This window comes from Psittacula echo, assembly GCF_963264785.1.
Source record: "Psittacula echo genome assembly, chromosome: 4".
Lineage (NCBI taxonomy): Eukaryota > Metazoa > Chordata > Aves > Psittaciformes > Psittacidae > Psittacula > Psittacula echo.
Genome location: NC_137738.1, coordinates 73,417,259 through 73,444,225, shown reverse-complemented (window position 1 = coordinate 73,444,225; position 26,967 = coordinate 73,417,259). Strand labels below are relative to the sequence as shown.

Sequence of the window (26,967 nt, the reverse complement as noted above, 5' to 3'; positions counted from 1 at the left end):
GTGACAAGTCATCTTGTGGAGTTTGTGTTAGCTTGTTTTGAGCTGCTGATGCAAGTAATTGTTTTGGCTGATGCACGTAATAGGAGAAGAGTATGTTTTAGGAAATGTTTCTTCATTGCTACGGAAATGAAATATGGAAAGACAAAGTATCTCTGGGTTATTTGTCTGCTGCAGTCAGATTTCAGCTGAAATCTGACTCAGATGCTTTGCAAGAGATGATTTGAATGGCTGTTTATCAAAATTGACTTCCTTTTCAGATTTTGAAAAAATGTGAAATATAAAAAATGTGAAATAAAATAGAAATACATAGGCTTAATGCCTTTAAGTGTTCAGTGATAACTAAAACCAAACAAAATATTTAATGTTTTTCATACTGTATCTATAAAAATAAGATGTTAAAGGCATGCCGTACAATTTTTAATGTTCAGGGAAGTTAATAGATTTGTTTTATCCCAATGATCTACGTATCTTTTTGTCTTAAAGGGCTAGATTTTATGTAGAAACCCCTACATCTTGAAACTATCCAAGGCTTGTTTTCCCATCTAGTGACTAGTAAAGTGCTTTAGGTTTTGCTTTTAAGGGATCAGCATTATTGTTTTAAATGTGCAATCAAGACCATTTCTCACTAATAAATCTCATTCAGTCACAGTTACTTGGCTCTTCCTTTTGCTATTTTAAGCCATAGTACTTCAGGATTATGCCTTTAGTTCTAAAAGTTCGAATTAGGTGCTTCAAGCTGATCCTGTTATACGTGTCATGTTGTAATTCGTGTTTGCTTTTATTGATTCTCACTTCACTTGCTTCATCATAGTCCCATTGATAGCAGCATGATGCCTTTAATACCGCAATAGTATTTCAGCAGTTTTAGTAGGGTGTATTTTATGTTTTGGATCAGAGTGGCACACTATTGTGTTTTTAAATTCATTCACCTACCCCAAATTGATACTAAAGAATTGATTTTTGAAGTTTTTGTTAATTATTAGCTAAAATTGGTTATTTTACAGGACTGTTCTAATTCATTTAATTTTTTTGTGATGAAATAAAATTATTTATGGAACCAATGTGTTAGGCTATTTCAGTGTACTCTGAAAAATCTTGTTAATAAGGAGTAAGGTTAGGTATGCTTAGTATGCTCTGACTTCAGGGCACTTCTCAACAATCTGAGTTTTTTTGCTCTGCTAAGACAATATATTTTGCAGGCTATTTGGTAGAGTCTTAAAGCAGACTTATCTGTATTTCAGTACAGTGGTATGTGTTAAAAATGGAATAGAAATCTACATGGATGGAAAAAAGGGCCAATTTAATATCTTCATTTCAATATAAAAATGCTGTATTTTTAAATTTACTGTGAATTTAAGAGTGTGGTTTTTTTTTTTTTTTTTGGTGTTAATTCTGTCTCTTCTGTAGTCTTATTTTTTTTCAGTGTTTTCTTTGCTGTTTATGTCCTATATAAAAATGTAAGCAAATGAAATGGAATATATTGATCTGCCAGTAGACTTTTAAGAAGTAAGAAAGAGCAATATATCTTGGTAATGTTAATACATTTTTAGTTTATTAAAATCTGAGATGTTTTAATTTGAAAAATGCATCAGTGAAAGGGACGGAAAACAAGAAGTCTAATTCATGGTACCCTAAATTAAATAAAAAAGAGGGAAGGAGATATTTGTCAAGTGATCATAGTCTTACAGATGGATATGAGTACAGGGACAGCTCTTGTGGTTGCTTCCTCTTGTGGTTGCAGGGCTTCCTCACCTTCACAGATGCTGGTAAAGCCTGGGGTAACTATACATTTGCATAGACAGTTTATGTTCCTCTTTCCTTGACCATGGTGCCTGTCAATGGAGGGAGCGCACCAGAGGACACTGTATAGCTTGAGAACTGAGATTACAGCCATCATTCAGGAATGAGAACATTTTACACGGTATGTATGCTCTCTAGGTTTAAAAATAATCATGTGTTCTCATTGTTACAGAAGTTCTTTCATCTTTGTACGGCATTATTTTCCTTCTCTATCCTATGGATTAGTTTACTGGTCTATTTATTCTGTAGAAATGGGACTAAATAGCCCTGAAAGCCAAAGTTTCTTGTTCTGTGTGGAAGAAGCATGGTACTGATGTGACCGAAATCCCCTTTTGTCTGCTCTTAAGGGAAAAGATGATTCTGTGTGACCCTTTCTGAACTCATTTTTGTTGTGCCTTAGGCTTTAATTAATTGATATCTGTCAGAACTGACTATAACTTAATTATAGGACATGAAAACAAGTTCCATCTTCAATAAATATCTTCCCCAGTTCTAGGTTTCCCAGAGCATCCTCTCTTTCTGCTGCTTTGAATGAAAACCTGTCAGGGCTGGGCTGTTTCTATGTAGTGACATTGCCAGACGCATTGGTAGTACTAGTAAAGAAAGAATAGAAATATGCAGACTAGTACTGTTACTGCAGCATCCTGGTGAAATAACTGCCTAGCAAGAGTAAATGGCAGCACTATGAAGTTACTGCCATTCTTACTTCCTATGCAATCTTAAATCTGAATAACTTTTGAGTACACTACCTGTAGAGATTATTATTTCTCTTCCAAGAGATGGAAAACAAAGTACAGATCACCCACATCTAGAAATTACTGAGATCAGCTTGTGCATTTACCTGGGAAATGAGAGCTAGCAGATTTTTCTGCTTGTAAAATGTTCTGTGATCTTCAAGGTGCTTTGCTGTTTTTCAGAGTTGATAGGGGTGTGTTTGACATCCAGACAACAAAATCCTATTTTCTTTCAAAAGCTATGCAATAATTTTATTAATCTGGAACTCAGTTTTAATTACTGAGCTAGCTGTAGTAGAGTTTCTGTCTTCAGCAGCAATAGCAGGACTTCTGTCACAAGAATTTAAAGTTTCTTGGACTCTTATTTCTGAATATAAACCAGCCCAGTGTGTGTGTATCTTAAAAATATTGTAAGTCTCAGGGATTTTTGTTTCAAACACTGATTTGTAAGAAGTGAGTAGGAGTCATAGAAGTTTGGAGTGACTAATTTGAGAAAATGGTATTTCCCCTCTAAAAGATGATATTTAAGGCACTTGAAAAACGTTTGCTCTGTTTTGTATGCAAAATCATAGAGTGTCCTACAGTTATGGACTTGGCTTGGTTTGTGTAGCCTCACTGACACCACCGAGACTGTAGTATCATGTGTTAGCATGTTTTTTTTTTTTTACTTGCCATAAATGAATGATGTCTTTGTCACGTTCCTGGTGGAGGTGAAAGAGAGTAAGGCAGAAGGACAACCAAAGACTAATTACTGATGACATCTCAAAAAAAGAAAATCCCCTCCAAACTGAGCACCCAAACAAAACCAAACTGAAAAAAACCACAACAAACCCAAAACCACAAAAAACTCCCCAAACCCCCAACCCAAAGCAAAGTAACCCTTGAAGCAGGAAACTCAAAACACCATGTAAAGCATGTGGGCAGGGTACAAGCAATGACAGTGCTGTGCTGGGTGATGTGTGAAGATGAAAAAAGTGTACTTCAAAGATTTGTAAAACATGTCTCCCTTAGTGTATTGTAAATTCAGCTGTGGGCACTGGTTCTCCTCTTATCATCCCTTTCTAAAACCTTTTGTTATCTTCCTTTTCTCTAGTTTGTTAACTTGCAGCTATTGAAATTAGGAATCTTCATAGTAACAACTTGTATAATTATAAATTAATTAGTCTTTCTTTTTAGTTCTTTATTTGGTGGTTATTTAGTTATTGCTTAATTTATTTCATAGCAACTGATGTGCACTGTGATCACTTTTTTCCCATCCAGTTTGAAGTCTTAGCATATTCATGCATAGTGGACTCCAAGAGAAACCTCCTATCTATTTCCCAATATTCTAAACAGAAAACTTAATAGCATAAACTAGGTTCCCCTGCTTATCTGCCGAGGGAGAATGCTGGCAAATATTGTAAACATGTCTGATAGAGGATATTGTAGTTGTGTTTCAGACGGTATTGTTTATGTGGAGTGTGGGGAAGAGACAGTGTACTTTCATACAGATGCTCTTGTAAATCCATCTGCTTTGAGTATGGACAGTTCATTTTGACTGCCTGAAAAAAAGTTGAAGTAATGTACTGCTTTTTATTCTGAGCTTATTTTAAATGTTTGTAAATAGTCTTTAATCCTCCCATGTAAGCATGAAGGGTATGCGTGCTTAGCTCTATATTCATCAGAACAAATGATTTTCCTTGAAGTATTCAGAACATTTTAAGTTACAGAAACTGTTCTTATTTTGTTTCTCCTTGTCTTTGTCTGAACTGTCACTATTAAAATGAAAGTACATTTACCTGTAATGGATGTATATTGTTCCTACACCCATCTAAAGAGCCCGTTTAAAGAGCCATATGCTTAATTACAGATGACTTGTTTATAACTTGAATATTTCTGGGCTGTGTTTTCGACTTGCTGGCTGAGCTTAAACCATGACAGTGTGTTAAAGGAATGCTTTATTTTTATTTATTTATTTATTGAATAGGTAAAGACAGAGTTTTCAACACCCCCTTGTGTGAACAAGGAATTGTTGGCTTCGGTATTGGAATTGCTGTTACGGGTGCTACGGCCATTGCAGAAATTCAGTTTGCAGATTACATTTTTCCAGCATTTGATCAGGTTAGTACTAATAAATTCGAGAGAAGTAAAAAGAACTCTTGTGACTGTTTAAACTACTCTTCTGTTGGCATTAATGCTTGGTTTGAATATGTAACATTTGCAAATATATCCACAGCTGTATTACTAATATTTATGCGTGCTTTAAGTAAACAGGAAGGTACCCAAGCCAGTTTGAAGGCTCATTAAATAATGGAAATTAAAAATGTGGTTTGAAGCAAATGTCTCTTTGTTTTCATTTTTGGTTTTCTGGGTGTGTTGGCTTCAGCAGCCTTAAATTCGTCAGCTGTGTCTTCCCAGCACCACCTCTCATTTCTCTATGCTGCTGCAGCTGGCCATGTGTCCACAAAACAAACTACAGATTAGAAGCGGGCTGATTGACACTGTGGGAATAGGGGAACAACTGGCTTATATGGCAACTGCCGAGGCCTAGGCATCTAACTTGCACACACTGCATTATTGCTTCCTTTGCCTTGGAAATTGCCTTTCCACTGTCTTACAGGATTCCTTTGCTTCTAATTTGGTCCTTTGAATTACATGCATGGTGCAGATGATATAGTTGCGTCTAATGTATTATAGAGGATTAATGATGCATAACTAAAGGTATTGGACTGAATATTACTTTTGTATATAAATCTTCCCAGATTGTTAATGAAGCAGCAAAATATCGTTACCGCTCTGGAGATCTGTTTAATTGTGGCAACCTCACCATCAGAGCTCCCTGGGGATGCGTGGGTCATGGTGCACTATATCACTCTCAGAGTCCAGAAGCTTTTTTTGCTCATTGTCCTGGAATAAAGGTACAGTAACTCATATTTTATGAAGATTAATTTTGTTAGTTTGTTTTTTAATGGACCTGACTACCAATGAGTCTGGGTGCAGGCAGGGAAAGAAGAGTAGAAGTCAGTCCACACCAAAATATCTACATATGTTAATTAAAAACTCTTCTAGAAGTTTTCAAGTTACAAAATTCAAACTGTGTTAAGTGTTTGAGAATTTATAGCCATTATTGAAGCAATTTGTAGTAGATTTTAGTAGATGTAGTAGCATTTTGTATTTGTGTGCTTTTTGCTATAAAAGCATGCATTTTTAATCTGTGCCTCGTGTAGCACAGAAACTAAAAGCTAACATTAATAAATAGTACTTTCCTTTCTTTTTAATTTCTGCATCTGTCATGTTAAGTGCATTAATAAGTGAATAATCAAATTCATTTTTATGAATGATAGTGACTGGCAGTGGGCACAAACTGAAACACAAGAGATTCTGTCTGAACAATAAGGAAGCACATGGCATAGGTTGCTCAGAGAGATTGTGGTATCTCCGTCCTTGGAGGTATTCAGCAGTTTCCTGGGCAGCTGGCTCTGGGTGACCCTGCTTGAGCAGGGACATTGGACTAGATGACCTCTGGGGAGTCCCTGCCAACATCAACTGTTCTGTGATTGTCTTATTAAAACTTTACGGAGGCTTTCTGTGCGAGATGGTGGCATCCCTTGAAGCTAAGATTCCTGGGAATTAGATGGATAACTTCGCTAGAGAAGAGGGAGGGGTGGGATCTTATCATTTCATATTGAGAGCGCTGTTTGCCAGCTCTCCGTTTTTCTGGGTAAAATTTTGCCTATGGACTTGAACTTCTGGATTAACTGGCATCCAGTCCATTGAGAAATGACTCACAACTTGATCAAAGTGGAAGACTTAAGCAAACGCAGTATTTGTATGCTGAAGACACATGTTCATTGTTTATCTGTTTAGACTATTATCTATGCATGATTTTGGTATTCTAAAACTCCAGATATTATTCATTTACAGGAAGGCCATAGATCTCCTACTTGTTTCTCTTTACTTAAATGAAACATCTTGTATTATTCATATTTCATGATATTTGAGAAACAATGAGTTTTTGTCTGTGGGTATTCTTTAGGGTCTCTGAGGTGTTCCTATTTTCACCTTGAAAATATTTCCTGATAAACACAAAAGCAGTCTACAATGTCTTTTGCTGGGTATTTGAATCAAATGGTTTCTTGAGCTTGTTTAAAAACTAGAGTAGTTTACCATCATATGGAAGCAAAATATAACTTATATGATTAAGACACTGAAGCCAGGTCTGGCTAACTTATTGTGATCTTGTTGGTCAATCTCAAACCTTTATGTACTGAACCAAGTGCTGACATTTAGTGGTACACTCTGGTAAGTTAATTATTTAATAATTTATCTAATGCATAGTGAGCTAGTACTACTGTGCTTATTCTTCTAATAAGTTAACAAGTCAGAATTTTATTTAATCACTTAAGGTGATTTAATTTCTTTTCTCTCATGTCTGATCTTTTGTCTTGTTGATTTTTCACTTTCTTTCACTTTTCCGTGGGTAAAGTGCTGAAATATGTTGCTACTGGTAATATCTCATTTAAAGGTAAAGGGTACATCAAAATCTGTGGAACTGATGCAGTAATATAGAATCATAGAATAGTTAGGGTTGGAAAGGACCTTAAGATCATCTAGTTCCAACCACCCTGCCATGGGCAGAGATGCCTCACACTAGACCATGTTGCCCAAGGCTCTGTCCAACATGGCCTTGAACACTGCCAGGGATGGAGCATTTATATGCTAGTTTTTGATGCACAGAGAAGTATTTTAGACTCTGTCTTTTTGAATTTTGTATCTTTGTGAAAATAATGTTGTTGCTTTAATATTTTTTGCACAGCTGTTCATTAATGCAGTTAATGTTTAAGGCTTTCTCTTCAAAGTTGCAGGTCTTTTTTTGAATGAATCCAAACCCAGCCCTTAATGTATGAATCCACAAGTGCAAATGGACTTGTGGTTCAGATGCATTTGCAAAAGTCTCAATCTGTGCATATTTTCTCTGAATTACAGTAGGAAAGGTCATGTGTTACAAGCTGGAAAAGGTAGAATTGACCTTTGGGGAGAGAGGTTTTCAAAAGTGCCCTCTTTATTAAACTCTGACCTAAGATTTTTATTTTTTTTGCCTTTCCTAAGGTGAAGTTTGGGTATTCCAAGCAAAAGGGAGTTTGTATAACTTTGACTGTTCAGGGGAAGGACTGTAATCATTAGTACTTAAGGCTTATCAGGGTGACAAGGACATTGCTAGGTGGTTGTATCTTTTGTTGTGAGGATGTGTGTCTTAATGAATCTGACTGACTTCCAGAATCACTGTATTGGCTCTCCTCATTCTATTGTTCCAGAATATTTGCTGTCATGGCTGGAAGCTTTCTTTTAGTTTCCAGCCTAAATTTGTCCCTGACTAACTTGTATATTTAACTTCACTGTCTTTTCATCTTCCTGCTCATATACTAAGAGAACAATTGTTTTCCCTTTAGTCTTTGTTTTATTAGACTAAGCAAATCAAAATATCAGAGAGATGTTAACAATTTCTGAAGCTTTATTGGCACCTTTTTCACATTTTCTTTCAAAACAGTTGATATAGTCATGAAGTATTCCAGCTGAGTTTCTAGTAGTAATTTTTTGCAATAGTACTAGCAATTCCTTGGCTATATTATTATGCTTTTTTTAGGGCTGCATGGCATAGTGTCCTAGTCATCCTTTGAACAGGTAATAAATTCAGATCTGGATTTCTACTCCTGTGTTCTAAATTTATAACAAAATTGCAGTCCTTAATTGTGTGACTTTTCAGTATGTGTTGTTCATTTTCCTTGTGCCTTCGTCAGTCAGGTCTTCAATGTGAACTAGGTAGTTTTGTTACCATCCTCTGTAGTGGCTGTAGTGGTATTGACTCTCAGCTTTTGAACAGTTTTCTTTGCCATGTTCTGACTTAACGTCATGAGTGAATAAGGTAAATAAAGTCTGTCCTAAAACTGATACCTAAGGAGCTGCACTAGTAACATCAATGGGTAAATTCTCATGTGTCTTGTTACCAAATACTTTGGTGAAATATTAATAGACTGCTTCTATCCCTTGTTTACAAAAATCATGTATCAAGTTAATTTGATGTGATAGGATATTTAAGTTGTATTTTGACTCTTTTCTATTACTTTTCTGTAATTAAATGTTCTTACTCTCAAAAAATATTTTGAAGCCTTGGAAACTCCTGGAGGCAGTAAGTTACCGTGTCTAGTTACATGGGTTTATTTACTTTTTTTGCTTTAAAGAAGTGCTACAACTAATGCTTTTAGTCAGAAGGGGTCACTTGTAACTTTGCAGCTCTAAAAAATGTTTGCTAGTAGCCTTAATGCTATCTGTCCCAGCTCTTGAAGATCTCTGAGATGTAAATTAGCTTGACCTTCTGATCCGAGAGAATGGAGCTCTTGAGTTCTATTTTCAGTTAAACTGTGACAATTTGGTAATTTTCTGTTCATAAGCAACATTCTGTTAGATCATCCAAAATTAACTCTTCTGTTGGCAAATAAATTATACTTGTCCTTCCAAGTGTTCAGATTACATATGGAGGCCTTGCTTAGTTTTCTCTTTGTTTCATAATAACTTAAGGCATTTCTTGGTATTGTGTTCGTTTCCGGAAATGAACATATTTCGGCTTCCACCATAAGCAAAGGAAGTCAGCTTTAAATAGGTATTTATTTCTTAGTCTTAAAAACTTACTGGACTAAGTCTGAATACCTTCTAGGTCTGCTTTGATGAATCTTTACCCAAGCAACTGAGAATCACTCAGCTGTCTACCTTTATTTTACTAAACTAACGATAATATATATATATATGTATTTTTAATCTGACCTACTTTCTTCTGTTCCTTCTACCTCAAAATGTGGTTGTTAAGATCTTAGTTCTACCTTATTGGAAGAGATTCCATTAGTATCTAAATCATGGTGTAAAGGAAGCTATTCAAGCCTGATGAATGAATAAAATTCAAAATTTTGAGTGTATGTCAGTAACATAGCACTGATGTTACTTCACTTTGCTAGAATTGCTCAATCTTTATGTAGGTTTACATAAAGCAAATAATTGCTTGGTTTTTAATATTAATTAAATGAGCTTGTAGCAGAATTTCAGTTTAAATAAACTATTCAAAAAATATTTTTACAGATTGTTATTCCAAGGAGTCCTCTTCAGGCCAAAGGACTGCTCCTGTCATGCATAGAGGATAAAAATCCATGCATATTCTTTGAACCTAAAATACTTTACAGAGCTGCAGGTAAAGATTTATATATGTATTTTCCAATAAGCAACACTTTTTCTTATTTTTCGTTTTTCTCACACCTATATGTTGATAGTCACAGTTAAACCAATACTGTAGCAGAAGTCTTGACTTGTTTTGTTTATAGCTATGTTCAGGTGTTGTTTTTTTTAGAGGAATTGTGAAAACTGATGAAGATCTCTGAATTTGGCTGCAAGGATAAATTAATATTTACAGTGTGATTCATGCTCAGTTAACTTTGGAAGTAGAACACTCTGTCCAGTCTTGGGTTAAAAATAAAAAGAAATAAAATTAAAAGGCATTATTCCTTCTGAAACTAATATAAATTCAACAGAAGTTAAACTGCCGTATTTTTTTAACTTTAGATACTAAAATAAGTTTCTAGATCAGTTTTTAGTTTTCCAAAAGAATTGAACATCTACATCACCATTTTTGAAAAGTTAAAATTTCTTTTAAATCCTTTCTAAAAATCTTCAAAATCTGCTCCGTTAGATTTTAATCTTATGTGGAAGGAAGTGTGATTGCCATTACTTTTTTAATTTGTTTTAGTCATAGTGAACTTTATGGTTCAGAGAAGCTTTAACAGCTATGATTATGCGTTACATACAAGAGTGGAGTAATTTGATGATAATGCTTGAGTTGGTTGTAACAATCGGCTTGTTGCTTCTTTGGACTAGAGAAATTAGACTGAGAACAGATAATGGATGAAAACAAATTTTGCATGTGGAGATAGGCAGAGTGACCAACAGAGCGACTGATAAAATAGAACCTAAGCGATCACTTACCTTCAGTGTTTCTGTGCCTATAGCTCTATATGCCAACTATGCTTGAATCTCTCAATTCAGTTTATAAATTGGCTGAAGCTGAGGGAAGGACAAAATGCTGGTATCTTACTTTGAACCTTTTAACAGTGCTTTTCCATCGATGCATCCATTTTCTTAGTAAATTTATCCTCTTCCTAGAGCATAGATCTGAAGAATAACAAGGGAAAGAGAAAGCAGACATCAAAGCTACACAAAAATAGCAGAATAACTTGGGAGGAAATTGGATATGTACTGAGGAAATTGCTAATTTGCTTTTATATTTTCAAACAAGACCCAGAATTCGTGTTAGCAATGTATTTTTAAAAGTGCAGCTATTTTTAGTTGGGGTGGTGTGATGTACTCAAAGAGTATTGCATTCCTTAAGTTTTCAGTGTGTTTTGAGAGCTTACTGAAATTTAGCAATAAAGACGTCTGACCATTTAGATGAGGTAGTTGAGAAAATGAACTTGAGTCTTTGAGTCATGTTAAACAAACAAAAAAAGTTCAAAATTCTTGTCTTTAAAACAACCCCTTTGCCCCCCCCCGGCCCCCCCCTTTCCCCCCCCTTTCCCCCCCCTTTCCCCCCCTTTCCCCCCCTTTCCCCCCCTTTCCCCCCCTTCCCCCCCCTTTCCCTCCCTTTCCTCCCCCTTTCCCCCTTTCCCCCCCCCTTTCCCCCCCTCTTTCCCCCCCTCTTTCCCCCCCCTTTCCCCCTCTCTTTCCCCCCCTCTTTCCCCCCCTCTTTCCCCCCCTCTTTCCCCCCCTCTTTCCCCCCCTCTTTCCCCCCCTCTTTCCCCCCCTCTTTCCCCCCCTCTTCCCCCCCTTCCCCCCCTTCCCCTCCCTTTCCCCCCCTTCCCCTCCCTTTCCCCCCCTCTTTCCCCCCCTCTTTCCCCCCCCTTCCCCCCCTTCCCCTCCCTTTCCCCCCCTTCCCCTCCCTTTTCCCCCCCCTTTCCCCCCCCTTTCCCCCCCCTTTCCCCCCCCTTCCCGCCCCTTTTCACCCCCCTTTTCCCCCTTTCCCTTGTTTTCCCCCTTTCCCTTGTTTTCTCCCTTTCCCTTTCTTTTTCTTATTACCCCCCCCACCCCCCCAGTATTTGGAAGTCACAAGACCAGACTGTGGAGTTCATAGAATGCTTGCTTTCATAGTGGAATGAATGGCTGCTCATCAGTATCACACAGCTTTTGGGAATATAGGGAGGTTTTTGTGTCTGAAGAAATGACTTGTAACGCAATTGCTGGAACATCTAGTGAACATAAATAAGTCTTGTGATTGAAATCTGGAGTAAAGACGTGCTGAAATAGTGGCTAATGTGGTTTATGTGCTGGTCAATAACCAACCACAGCATGGATGTGAGATAATGTTGGTAGTTTCTGAAAGACTGTAATTTCCTCCTATGTTACAATGGCCTGATTGTCAGAGACATTACCTACATTTTTGTCTTAAAATTTCTAAGAACATCAGTTTAGTGATGTAGGCTGAAATTTATTCTGCATTTGTAGCAACATGTGATGAGAGTTATCATGACAGGTAACTTCTTTTTTGGATATTAATAATACGACATAAAGCCCTACCCAAGATTTGGGACCTCATTGTTCCAGGGGAAAAAAAAAGAAATCATTATTTCCCTGATGATGGCTGAGGCACTGAATAATGGAATTATATTGACCCTACCATAAACTTTTTTATTCTAGCTTCAAGGTTATAGACATGTTTGTTACAGAGAACTTTATGACTGATGTTACAGTGGGTGTGTAGGAACTTAACTGAAAAATTAAGGTGTCAAAGATGATAATGGGAAGTAGTTTTTTCTATCTGTAAAATTAATGTAGACATTTGAGCTTCATCATTCTCCTCTAATGGAATTTTCTTTCTCCCTATGAGGCCTCTAAATAGCTATCAATGATATTTTGTTCACAGTTGTTAATATCTTTGAAAGTTTAGCTGAAAATAGACTATAGCTGGGATAGTCTTAAAAACACAGAATAACTGTCCTTGTTCATGTGGGTTGAAGCTACTAATGCTCTGTTTAAAACAAATAAACAAAACAGAAAAATCAAAACTGACATCACCCCCACCACACCCCAACCAACCAAAAAATGATAGCTTTGGTTTCTCCCGCTAAGTATTGCTCTTATTGTTGAAATTAGATGCTGAATGCTAGTGATGGAAGATAATGTTCATCTAGTTTAGGATGTATAACCTGAAGTTACTTTTTGAGAATGTTAAGCAGGGTGCCAGGTCAGGAGCTATGTAGGCTCACCATTGCTCTCATGTTAAAATGGGGTTTTTTTGGTGGTAGATTTTTTTTTTTTTTTGGGGGGGGGGTTTGATTTTTTGGTGTTTGGGTTTTTTTTGGTTTTTGTTTTTTTTTTTTTCCTAAGATTCAAGTATGCTTGTACAGAAAAAGAATGTTCAGAAGTGTTTTGAAACTTAAGTCTGGTTTCCAAGGTAAATCAGAGCTGTAGCACAAAGTATTTCAGTTTGACTATCACATGGATGTTCTGATAGCTTGCTGTTTTTATTGAATAATGAATTTTGCTGGATGCCTTCCAAAATGCATACAGATTTACTTATTCAGGTATGTTGTATGCTTATTCAGACATGATATAAAACTAACCATGTTATTAAATGAGCATTCATTTCTATATGAATATTTGTTATCCAAATGTGCCTTTGCCCACAGAAGATACAAGAATAAAATTAGGCCTTATACCTTCACCCAAGTCATCCCTGGAAGAAAAGTGGATATTGGAGTAGCATTGCCTCAAGTTCACTGCATTGACACTGTGATGAATAGAAGAGAAAAGGCAGCTTCTGAAGTGAAAAACAGCTTTGCAAGAGCATTTTGAAGACATTTTCCAGTTCATTCAAAAGTCACTCATACCTTAGATATGAGAGGTGTGGTAACACCAGAAGGAGGGAGAGGACTTAAAGCTAAAATCTGAAACACTGCCTAGGTGTGTGTTAATAGTAAGTTTTAAAAGTTACAGAAAGGAACTATCTATTTTGTTTGAATTAAATGCAGGTGATAAGTTTCATATTCTGCGTTAGCTCTGATGTGCAGCCAGTTTGAAATAGTCCCTGTATATAGTATATATATAACAGATATACGTGTTTATATATAAGTATATGTAGCATGTTATTTATGTGCATATATATGTATATACAGATATATATGTATGCAAGATATATCACAAAGCAATAATTAGATTGGAAAGAAAAAGTATATTTAGCATGTGTAGTTGTAGCTAGTAATTGCAAATTTCTTCTACCTATGCTCTGAAGCAGCACAGTGCTGCATCTGTGGCAGACACCCAGTGGCAGGACTGCCTGTTTTTATTGCACAGTCACCTCCTTTACTAGCAGTTTGTTTAGCAGAGGACTTGCTGTTCCTCAGTGTGCCTGAGCTCTTCCGTGTGCTCATCTACTCTTTGGTTATTTGCTCAGATCGTTATGGCAGTGCCACTGCCAGCTTGGTTGTACGTATGTGAGTGGGAATGACAGTGTTTCTTCTCCTTGACAGCTCTTGAGTGGAGGGTCTTAGCCAGTCTGGCAGCACTGCATGGCTCCCACAGGAGACAAAACAGCTTTTCACTTGTCTCATTCCAGTCATTGCTGGTAGCTGCTGTGTGGGATACATGCTGTTACTGCCCCTGCAGCTGCTGGCCAAGACCCCTACTTGCTCCTGTAGCTCACACCACAGGCCCAGGGTATCTGCAGTCTGCTCTGACTCCTGTTGCTGGCCCAGTGCCTTGTCTTCTCATGCCGGTCTCACCAGCAGCTGGCATTTAGTCCTTGCAGCGCACACCCCTGCGCAAGATGGGATTTCAAAAGAAGATGGTACTGACCACCATGACGAGGCACAGGTCTTGGCCAGACGTGCTGACTGGCCCTGTTTTATGTGCAACTGGCTCCTTCTACAACCCTTTATTTCCCACCTTGCTCCTCCCCAACCCCCTTCACCTTCACGTGCCTTCATCTGCTGGTGTAGTTCCACACAACCCCTTCCAACACTCTGGGCCCTCAGGTTTGCATGCTTATCAGTTGCAGAGTCCTGGTTTGCTCATAGTTACCTGATAGCTCTTCACTCACTGCTCCCGACCAGTTTGTTTCTTGTTTTTGTCTCTTCATGTTTATCTTCAGATTTGTGTCTCTGGATATTTTGTTTATAGCTTTTCCTTTTTCTTTATTATCACATTTGACAAGGACTTCCAGCAGATAATCTTACTGAAAGAAACACTCCCACATTCCCCATACCCTTATCAATTAGTGAGACTGAGCAGGTTTGGTTCTTCTTACTGTCTCCCTCATCGTTTGTTGGCTCAGTTTGTGTCCCTGTGTATTCTTCCTTATGGCTTCTGTCTCCTGCCATTATCCTCTTTTGCACTGAAAAAATCCTTGTCCAGACGTGCTTAAAGGAGCAGATGTTCTTTCCTTCCACATAACCTTACAGTTATCATCAGAAGTTTTGTGTATGTTGATTTGCCTTGCATAAAATTAGAAAGGAGAAAAGAAATACAAGCCTTTTCTGGGTAAAAGTCCAGAGGTAAATATACAAGTACTCATATACAGAGGGAATTCTGTTGCTGCTTAACTTATGAGATTATAATGATATTGAAAGTGCTGTGGTGACGTCCCGCTAAATGTCAGGGATACTAAGAAAATAGCTGAATTAAAAAGAAAAAGCAGGCTTTGATTTATAAAAAGTAGTTAACAGTCTGTGCAGTGTCAAGAACACATAATGATTATAAATCAAAGGAGAAGATGAGTCACCTTGACATTATCAGGTTTAGACATCTTGTGGAGAACGTACTCTGATGATTTTTGACCTTTTCAGTTTCCCTTAATTGTACTATATATGACATTGGTGGTGTAGAAATAAATACGACTTGCATCAGTGGTTGTTATAGAGACAAGACAGGTAAGATGAGACAACATGTGTTTTCCTTCTGCTGTTCAGACTGCTGTTTTAGAAAAAGCAACAGATGGTGCAGCCTCTTAAGTTGTGATGGTCCTTTTTTCTCTGATAATTACAAATTTGTGTTAATTGCTTTATTTGTAATCTGTATTTGAAGTATTTTATTTAAAATATTTTGTTTGTATCTTCTAATGAATTAATAGGCTGCTTTGTATATTAACATTTTTCTGGTTTGGTTAATTACAATATGCATAGAATAATTTAATATGCTACTTTTGATCATTATAAGTAGAGTTTCATAAAGCATTTGAATAAAATCCTGCCAAATCTGGATTAAATCCATGTAATTTTTTTTAATTTTGCAATTAAAATTATCAAGAATCAAGGTTAGCTTATCCCGTGGCCATCTTAATGCAGAATATTTTAGCTATAATAAGAATTCAGTTAATTTATGTAATTCTGTGTTATATTTAATTTCCCTGTGTGGCTAAAACTATGATAACAGAGAAGGAGCTCTTTTTGTTTTATGTACACCTTCTAGTTTTCCCTCTGGGGCATCCCGTTGTCACTTCAGAACCTTCCTAGTCATGACAGTTGCCTGAGCTCCCACTCAAAGGTCCTGTGGCATCTTTATAAAAGGTTCTTTTTCTCTAGGTTTCAGGTAGATGACCATGGAAAAGGCAATTATGCAAGGCCAATTAGTATAGTTGTGGGTTTCATTACTTTCAGAATCTCTTTCTTTTGTCTGAGAGTTTTTTGATGTGCAAAAGTCCTTAGAAGCCTGGCTTGCTTTACTGCCAGCCAGTAATGTGCAGTGAGCAAGGGCTGGATGTACCTTTCCACTCTTTCTTTCTCTGACCTATATTCCTTTAGCCACTTGTTATTCAAATAAATTATTGCAGGAGACACTGATATTTTATATTATTTTATGTATTTTATATTAAAAATGCTAGATTGCAAAGAGAGTGATCTTGTGTTGTGCTTAAAAGCACCTTAATTTTTTTTTTTTTTGTTTTCCTGACATGTATTGAATTATGCTGAAAAAAGAAAAAGTTCCTGTTTTGTTTTTAGGAAGGATGATTTAGTTAATACGTATGTCTCTTCTGTGCCTGTGCAGGTGAAGTGAGATATCTCTAACAGGCAAAAACTTTTTTGCTGTGAGGGTGATCAAACAGGAACAGGTTGCCCAGGGTGGTTGTGGAGTCTCTGCTTGTGGAAGTACTCAAAACCCATCTGGACATGGGCCTGAATGGCCATCTCTAGGTGACCTAAGTAGGAGGCTTGGAGTAGGTAATCTCCAGAGGTTGCTTTTTACCTCAGCCATTCTGTGAAATTTGTAGTACTTATACATCATTGCTGGCAAACACCAAGCCAACCAACCAAAACTAAACATCTGTAATTGCAATTAAACTAACTAACTAACTAACTAAATATCACTACTTGAGTTATTAGAAAGTTATGTTTATAATTTGTAAACCAGGAAAAAAACTAGGTCATTCTACTTGTATTGGAACATTCATACCAGTGAAGGTAACATACAAAACACTTAATTTCTCCTGATGGTATTATTCAGTAGGATTCTTTACCATACCTTCAAGAAGCAATTTTGTTCAACAGGAAATCAGTAGCTATTTTATGAACTATGAAATACGTTAACAAAAAAAACCCCAAACAACTAAAACAAACCCAAACCCTGCCTTCTTTATAAATTGGTTTTGTGTATTTAAAGAGTTGAGTAAGATTCCCATACACTTATCATTACAAGTTACTTTAAAAACTATTATTTGACTTTCTGGTGCAGAGACATGTTCACCTTCAGATCAAAGCAATGTTTATTTTAAAATATTATATATTTATCCCTTTTATCACCATTTTAATCATTAAATCTGTCAATGTATAGTGTGTTAAAGCATTGATTCAAGACTAGCACAACTGACCTAACGTGTTTCCATCTGAAAACTGGTAAATGGGTCTTAAGTTGAGTGGAACACTCCTTAATGTCTTTTTAAATACTATCTCTTATTGTGATGTATTTTTGGTGAATAGGTAACTTTTATGTATTTTTTTTTTTCCCCAAAGTAAAAATATTCAGACAAATTAAAACTGTAATTACAAGTTTTTGATGCCAATTCCTATGTAGATACTGAAACCTTTTTCCCTCTATTGAGACATGAAACTATGGAGCATCATTCTTTGCAGATGTCAGGAGGGTGTGGGCACAACTTTCTCTTCTCATTTGATTATTGAAGTACACTTTCAAGGCTCTCTTGATGCTTATTAGAATTTGCTGCAGTGATTACTTGAGATTTTTTTATCAATTGTAGTATTGTCCATCTCCAAATCTGGTGCTCATATTTTGGCTTGGGGCACACCAGGACTTACTATCATTTTTGTGTGTATATATATATATTATTGCTGTGATATCTAACATAAATTAAACACTAGCGAGAATGTGTTTTTAACAGTATAATGAAAAAATTATGATTATAAGGAAAAATCATGATTATAATGAAAAATCATGGCAGTCAGGTGAAGTTCCTGATGACTGGAAAAAGGGTAATATAACCCCTATTTTTAAGAAGGGAAAAATGGATGACCCAGGGAATTACAGACCAGTCAGCGTCACCTCTGTGCCTGGCAAACTCTTGGAGCAGATTCTCCTGGAAGGCATGCTAAGGCACATGAAAAACAAGGAGGTGGTTGGTGAGAGCCAGCATGGCTTCACTAAGGGGAAATCCTGCCTGACTAATTTGGTGGTCTTCTATGATGAGGCTGCGGAACTGATGGACAGGGGTAGAACAGTTGATGTGATCTACCTGGACTTGTGCAAAGTGTTCAACGCTGTCCTACATGACATCCTTGTCTCTAAATTGGAGAGAGATTAATTTGATGGGTGGACCACTCGATGGATAAAGAACTGGCTGGATGGCAGCACGCAAAGAGTTGTGGTCAGTGGCTCAATGTCCAGCTAGAGACCGGTAACGAGTGGTGTCCCTCAGGGACCGGTGTTGGGACCGGTCTTGTTCAACATCTTTGTCGGTGACATGGACAGTGGGATTGAGTGCGCCCTCAGCAAGTTTGCCGATGACACCAAGCTGTGTGGTTCGGTTGATATGCTGGAGGGAAGGGATGCCATCCAGAGGGACCTTGACGTGCTTGTGAGGTGGGCTGATGCCAACCTTATGAAGTTTAACCATGCCAAGTGCAAGGTCCTACACCTGGGTCGGAGCAATCCCAGGCACAGCTACAGGTTGGGCAGAGAAGGACTTGGGGGTGTTGGTCGATGAGAAAATGAGCATGAGCCGGCTTCAGTGTGCACTCGCAGCCCAGAAAGCCAACCGTATCCTGGGCTGCATCAAGAGGAGCGTGACCAGCAGGTTGAAGGAGGTGATCCTGCCCCTCTACTCTGCTCTCGTGAGACCTCACTTGGAGAATTGTGTGCAGTTCTGGTGTCCTCAGCATAAAAAGGACATGGAACTGTTGGAACAAGTCCAGGGGAGGGCCACGAGGATGATCAGGGGACTGGAGCACCTCCCGTATGAAGACAGGCTGAGAAAGTTGGGCTGTTCAGCCTGGAGAAGAGAAGGCTGCGTGGAGACCTCATAGCAACCTTCCAGTATCTGAAGAGGGCCTACAAGGATACTGGGGATGGACTCTTTATTAGGGACTGTAGTGACAGGACAAGGGGTAATGGGTTCAAACTTAAACAGGGGAAGTTTAGATTGGATATAAGGAAGAAGTTGTTTACTGAGAGGGTGGTGAGGCACTGGAATGGGTTGCCCAGGGAGGTTGTGAATGCTCCATCCTTGGCGGTGTTCAAGGCCAGGTTGGATGAGGCCTTGGGTGGCATAGTTTAGTGTGAGTTGTCCCTGCCCATGGCAGGGGGGTTGGAACTAGATGATCTTAAAGTCCTTTCCAACCCTAACTGTTCTATGATTCTAAATACTTTTAATTACAGCAAAACCTTTGATGTAAAGGCTTATACCGAATGTGATTTTGGCCTATTGTTTTAGATGGCATTAACATTGAAGAAATTTTTTATTGTTTATTTTTAGGGCATAATATGGAGTAGTAAAATAATCTAATGCTTATTTCTCCCCTTGTTTTATTTTACTCAGTGGAACAAGTTCCTGTGGATCCTTACTACATTCCCCTGTCTCAAGCTGAGGTACTGCAGGCGGGCAGTGACGTGACACTGGTTGCTTGGGGCACTCAGGTCAGTAAGGATCTTGTAAGCTATTTGTCATCCAGCAAAGCCTAGGCTAAGCGTTGGGTGATGTTTGAATAATGTTGTATTTTGTCTCAGGTGCCAGATAATAAACTGCGTTCATCTTCCATCACTGTATGCTTGAATAAATGATTACCAGTGCTTATATTTATATGAAACATGCTTTTTATGATGTAAGATTTTACTTGATTTTGGTTGAAGCTGACTCTGGAAATGTGAAAGAGGTACCTGTGCATGAGGTTAATGATTTATCCATGATTCTGAAAGTGATATATTTAAAATGGGGCAGAGATGCGACTCTGAGGAAGGCAAGGGGAGAGTTCAAAGTAGTATGCTGAAAGAAAAGTACAGATTTTTCCTGTATGATTTAAAACAGTGCAGTCTGGGGTTTCCTTTATATAAAGAGTTAAAATCCACTGAATATTTAATACAAATAGGGATTGATATAGTTTTGATTCAAACAGTTATATTTGAAAGCTATTTAAGAAGGACTGGACAACCCTTGTTCCCCCTAACCCCCAAATTAAGATGTGCAAATACTGAAAAATCTAGTAAGAAAATAAATGCTCTTTTTCAAGAATTGTAGAAAAGAAATTTGAGTCTAGTTTGCAATTAGCAATTTTTTATTGCCTTTAACCAATAATTAAGAAATTGCTGTTTTCCTGGCCTAATTATATCTGAGAAGCTTTTAGAGGAGGGAGTATTATAACTTTTTATCATTACAAGAGTATTGAACTGATAGCTGGGTTGTGCCTTCCGTTTGTTGTGTTTCTTTTTTTTGTTTTTTTTTTTTTTTGTAATCTGTAATCTTCAGTGCTTTTCTGTGATATTTTCCTTGTTCTCAGGATACTTGATCTGCTTTGTAATCTTTTATATCTATGGTTATTGGTACTAGTCTTTGGTGTTAAATTATAGAGTATTTCAGTGTCTTCACTTGTACTCATTTCTCCAGCAGAAAGCAGTTTCTATAGTTATGTGTTCCCTTTTGAAAGTGCAAATTTCTCTACATATGGGTGAATTCTTAATGCTCATAATATTCCCCAAAATTTAATTGATAAAGTAATGGCTTGAAAGCTGGCTATGGAGATTTAATAATAACCTGAGTTTACCCCGTAGGCAGAAGTGCAGAGAGAACTTGGAGTGACATCCTTCAAAAAGATGGTGTCCTTTGGGGCTTGGAAAATATAGGCCAAGTGTTCAAAGAGGCTGTTCTTTTGCTTTGAATAGTAATAGGACAGATGTGCAGCCCTAATCCAAATCTGGGAGCTGACCAAACTGTGGGTGTGGCTGTATAGTACAATTTAGGGACAGATGCTTAGCGTGTACACAGTAAACCAGCATATTCTGGATGTGTTGGGCTTCTGCAGATCAAATATGTTCAGTGAGTTTGGCTGAGGGTGTTTGCAGGCTGGGTACATAAACTTGGAACTTGATTGCTAAATGTGCAACCAATCCAGAGTTTATTGTCAACGGGCAGAGTGATTACAGGTACTCACTGGTTACTTCTTGTATGATTTCAGATGTTAGGTAGTTGCTTTGCAGCTGCTGCTCTGCTGGAGTGGCCTGATGCTTGCTTTTCTGGGTGGTACTAATGAGGGGAGGGGCAGTAAAGGCTTTTAGTTCCTCTCCAGTTGTGCTCAGTCTTTTATTGTCATTAACTAAACCTTATCCCCTGTGAAGCAGGTAAACATTCTCACTTATACATCCAGAGTAAAAGCAAAAATATCTATCCTGTGTGTCATGTTAAAAATTCTCAAATCCTTTTATTACAGCCACAGAAGTATTAGAAGTTTAAACAAAACCACTACTTCAAGAGATATGTCATTTTATTATTGCAATGCTTGTATTGATTTACCTTTTAAAATAGCCCTTTGGTGTTTAGTTATTCATATTTGTGTTATGTGGATGCATATTTAAATACTTAATCATAGAATGGTTTGGTTTGGAAGGAACCTTAAAGATCATCTGGTTCCATCCCCCTGCCACAGGCAGGGACACCTTCCACTAGACCAGGTTGCTCAAAGCCCTAGGCAGCCTGGCCTTGAACAATGCCAGGGATGGGGCAGCCACAACTTCTCTGGGCAACCTGTGGCAGTGCTTCACCAGAGTGACGATTTTTTTGCTAATGACTAATCTAAATCTATCATTTTGCAGCATAAAACTATTACCCCTTGTCCTAATAATCTTGTTTCAGCATAGATTTTTGCTCCGTGTAGAAATTAATACTTCTCTCTGACCATCAGACAACTGGCACTGTCTGACCATGTCCATTCTGTTGAAATCTGTTGCCTTCCAGACCAAGATGACCTCCATCTAAATTGCTTATTGAGGATGGTCCTTGGCCTCCAACCCCTTATGTATGCGTAGAAGTTGCTTGATGTAGGTGTCCTGGGTTCAGCAGTAGCAGTCATTTTTTTTCCTTCTTAGTAGCTGGTGCAGTGCTGTGTTTTTGACTTTTGGCCTGGGAACAGCGCTGGTAATACCGATGTTTTTAGTTGTTGCTAAGTCATGTTTACTCTGACCAAGGACTTTGTGAGCTTCATGCTCTGCCAGGGAGGAGGGGAAGCCGGGAGGGAGCAGAGACAGGATGCCTGACCCAAACTAGCCAGAGGTATTCCACACCACAGCACATCATGCCCAGTATATAAACTGGGGGCAGTTACCTGGAAGGGTGAGATCACTGCTAGGGTTGGGCTGGTCAGCAGGTGGTGAGTGATTGTGTTCTCTTCCCTTGTTATTTCTCTTATCATTATTATTATTGGTGGCAGCAGTAGTGATTTGTGTTATACCTTAGTTACTGGACTGTTCTTATCTCAACCCGTGGGAGTTACTTTCTTTCAATTCACCTCCCCATCCCTCTGGGAGAGGAGGGGTGAGGAAGTGGGGGGGGAGTGAGAGAGCGGCTGTGTGGTTTTGAGTTACCAGCTGAGCTTAAACCACAACAGTAGGTCATCTGCCTCAGTCCAAGCCTATATTATTAAATGTTCTAACAATGAGGACAATATCAGTTTATTTGCAGTATCATCTGGAAAAGTTCTTTTTTACCCCTGTGTCTCATGAGCAAATACTTTTTGCAGAGATAATTGTGGAAGGTAATCTGAGTTGTTATAACAATTGGTATTTTCCATGTTGCAGCATTTGCTTGCTAATGTTTGTTTTAGGGAAGCCAATGTTTACAATATGTTTTGCTCCAGGCCCTGTCCAACCTGGCCTTGGGTGCTGTCTGGGATGGGGCAGCCACAGCTTCTCTGGGCAACTTGTGCCAGGGCCTCGGCACCCTTGCAGGGAAGAATTTCTTCCTAATGTCTTATCTCAATCTCCCCTCTGTTGGGTTGAGGCCATTCCCCCTTGTCCTGTCCCTGCAGGCCCTTGTCAGGAGCCCCTCCCCAGGTCTCTTGTTGGCCCCTTTGGGTATTGCAAGACTGTTATGGGATCTCCGTGGAGTCTTCTGTTCTCCGGACTGAGCAGGCTCAGCTCTCTCAGGTTGGTTATATCCCCTGAGTTAGGGACTGAGGATTTGCTGTTTAGAAATGGTCCTTCCCACGATGTTCATAGAAGTTGTCAGTGAAATCACTAAGGTGTCCTAAGGAAGTATTTATATTCTGGTCCTTTTGGCTTGGAGAAAAGTCCTTGTTGTATAACATAATGTCAGGATACAATTTTAAATGCGTGTAATATTGCTTTCTCTTCTGTTCATATCATAATGTCTTATGAAAAGGGTGCTGATAGATGTGGGTTGTTTTACATCTACATTGATGCACTTACGTATGCTGCTAAATACATTCCTTGACTGGTGGATGGTAAACAACATATATTCTAATTCAGTACAAGCCTCTTGCTAGAGGGGAGTACTTTTTTGTTTTAGTAAGATGTTAATTATAATAGATAATGTAACATTTGTAATGTTGTTATTAAACTGCATTATTTATTAATTGAAAGGCCAGTGAATGACCATGTTGTCAAATTGCCAATATGTTATGATTGTAGGGTGTTTACAGGTAATTTTTTTATGTGGTACTTACTATCTCTTCTAACTCTTAATAAGATAATGCTTTAGAGATGATCACTTGATAATCTATTGCATTTTCAGTATATTCTAGTAAGCATAGAATGCTTCTTGCAGGAATCCATGCTACTGCTACATAAAAATACATTGATATATCTGATATAGCTGGGTCTTAGCTTAATTGCAGTCTTAAAAACCCCTTATCCTAAACCCCAGACTGACGAGAAATATCAGATAGTGATACTGGTCACTGCAGTATGCTTTTCTAGATAGCAAGTTTTGTTTTCAGTGATTCTTCATTGAAGTTAGTTCTTGAAGTGCTCCTAAAATGCTAGGAATAAGGAGTAAATAAGAATGAACTGAATAATAAATGCTTATTAGATTACCGAATAGAAGCATTTGCGCTAAATATGGAAGTATTATGTTAAGTCATTGCTTGTATTCAGTATGCGTAAGTGAGAAAATCTTAAACAAATTAAATGTTTACTTGGTGATAATACATTGCCTTTTCAGGTACATGTGATCAAAGAGGTGGCAGCAATGGCTCAAGAAAAGCTTGGTGTGTCCTGTGAAGTTATTGATCTGAGGACCATCTTACCCTGGGATGCAGAGACCATTTGCAAGGTAAGGAAATGATGCATGTTAATTTTAAAACACAACAAACCAAAAATCCCCATGAATAACAACAATTTAAATGTAAATAAAGATGATCTTGTTCTTTAAGGTTTTTTTAAAGGCCTACATTTTTTTCGCTCGTGTATATTGGTCTGTATTTTCTGTTCTGAAGAGTAAGCATGGACCAAACATTTGCTTTAGCATTGAAAGAGCATTATGTTTCAGGATTCAAAATAGTGTTAGAACACGTGTTCTTTGCATTGAAACAAAGGGCAGGATTTAATCAGTCTTGTGCTTGAAAACTGCATTTCCATGATTTCTGGCTCTTTATGAAATCTTTGCTGTCTTTGGGTCTAAAGAGATCAAGTGAGATCTTTATCTTGTATTCCCTGATGTTTTATACCAACCTTTATCTAGTTTTAGGTCTGTAGTAATGTGCTTTAGTTTTGTTTATCCATATTTCACAAAAACCAACAACAGCAAAACCAAACTGGAGATTATTAAAGCAAAACCTTGTATCTGGAAAACTTGATTTCCCCCTTCCTGATTATTGTCTAACTTTTTTTCTGTTTTCCTGAATTAGAATTAGATTTTTCTTTTTTTTGTGCATTTACAAGCCCTATAATCTGCCTCCCCCCCTTAATTTTTCACTTACCCATGTGATGAGGTACTTTTAACATAGATTTTGCAAAATAAATGTTAATATTGCTGCTTTGTGACCACTCTTATAGCCAGGTCTTTTCCATAGCTACCTCATGAAAATTAGTCTGAAGTCTCTTCCATGAAAAGACTTTTTACCAAGCTACTTGGGAACTGTAGGAGAAGAGAAACTACCTGCCTGCCATCCAGCAACACAAATGCTAGTGAATGTGCTTTTGGACTTCAGTGCTCCAAAAGGTTCTACAGGAGTTGTTGTCTCTGATTATTTACAGCATTAACAATTGGAAATTAGAACATAGCCAAAGTTTTACTTCTTACTTTGTTAATGGCTCCCTTAATTTAAGCTTGGACAAGTTGTGTGGATTAGCAGAATGCTTTCTGCTTCTGATCGAGCTGCAGGTTTCCTTAAATTGGCACAGCCAATTTAAGTCCTACAGTCCTACCGGAGTGCAGCTAACAACTTGTTGTGTCCTAATTCAGTCTCTCTACGCTAGCTCATTTTATGCTCCTGATGAAATCACTTTGAGACTTGAGAGATGTCTGCAGCTTAGTTAATTCAGGCCTAGTAACTTTAGCTTACTGAGGTAAAATAACATAGGGAATGGGAAGATCAATGGGCTTGAAAAAAATGTGTGGTTTCATCAAGTACCTTCTGTGCTTGCAGTTTATAATTTAAGACAGAAAGCTATAATATCTACAGCTAAATCTGTTTCTACATATGTTTAAATAGGACAGACTAGACACACCTTACTGACACACTCTCTCTATGCAGAATATATTAATCATGTGTTTTGTCATTCTATAGTTGCTCAGTAAAGGGCTTGCTGTCTTGGTAAGGTGAAGTATAAACAGATTAAGTGTGATAAAAGGAAAGATAAGCCATTGGTCTGCTACTCTATGATAAGGCTTGTACTTCTCCATGGTATTAATTTTACTGTTATATTTGTCTGAGGGGCTGTGAGTGGGGCTGGATGGAGCAGATTATGGGAGGAAAGATCCATGCTGGGCATCCGCTATTGGCAATGACCTATTGTCCAGTTATGGATGTGTAACAAATTGTGTACTTGCATACATAGCTATGTGTTGCCTCATATAAATCTGATCTTTTCAATTGAAGTGTTTTCAATGTTTGTTTGCAGTGTATTTCACATTAATTGGATGTACTTTCTATCTGTAAAAAATGAAATGTGTTGAGTTGTCATCATTATTGAAGAGAATCTTTGGCAGTAATAAATCCTTTATAATCCATTATGAAGAAGTAAAGTTATTCCTTTTTTCTTTCTTTTTTTTTAGCAAATTTTTTGCCCACTCTTTAGAAATTTGAGTTGACATTCTATGAAAACAAAGTATCTCTTTGAAAGAGCCATTAAGTCTGTTTTGTTGGATTGGACCTGCACTGAAATGCTGTCAGGAAAAAACGCAGCTGTGCTTGGGTAGTGCAGAGCTTTAGTTGTACAATGTTTTGCAAATCTGTACATTAAAAATAGATATTCTGTGAAGACTTTCAGCTTATGTTCCATCCTGAACCTCTTTTAAGGTAATCATGGCATAAATAGAATGATGGAAGAGGTAGACCCGTTTTTTTAAATCTGCTAATGAGTTTACTATTAAGAATTATAAGAGAGTTATTTCAAGAGAAATAAAGTGCACATGGCTAGGCAGCTGTTCAATAATACCAAATAGTGATTTTTTTTAGCATTGTTCTTATGTTACTATGTCTGCAGGCTGCCCAGTCTGATGGGAAAAATGTTAAATTATCTACTTCTATAGATCTTGTATGTTTTCCTCAGTTGAAAATAATTAGTGTTTTGCATTTGGTGCTATGCAACACTTAACTTTTTAACATAATTTGCCTCCTAGACAGCCAGCATAAATAGAAGGATGGAAACTATAGCTATAGCTATAGCTACTTGCTGTAGCCTCATCCCCAGAGGAGCTGCTTGGTGTAGCTGTTGCAGATGACAGTGGGTTACAGGGTCAGCTCTGATG

At 37.8% G+C, this 26,967-nt stretch overlaps 1 protein-coding gene across 1 annotated transcript in view; it reads left to right on the top strand.

Annotated features, from left to right (window-relative positions):
* The window catches only part of BCKDHB (branched chain keto acid dehydrogenase E1 subunit beta), a gene marked incomplete at both ends in the record, with an annotated part of 115,016 nt that overhangs the window by 20,190 nt on the left and 67,859 nt on the right, over positions 1 to 26,967 (top strand). Inside the window, 5 exons of the mRNA XM_080616128.1 lie at positions 4,501 to 4,634; positions 5,276 to 5,431; positions 9,642 to 9,750; positions 19,588 to 19,685; positions 24,217 to 24,327. Coding sequence (XP_080472254.1) covers positions 4,501 to 4,634; positions 5,276 to 5,431; positions 9,642 to 9,750; positions 19,588 to 19,685; positions 24,217 to 24,327 — 608 coding nt within the window. The remainder of the gene's footprint in view (positions 1 to 4,500; positions 4,635 to 5,275; positions 5,432 to 9,641; positions 9,751 to 19,587; positions 19,686 to 24,216; positions 24,328 to 26,967) is intronic.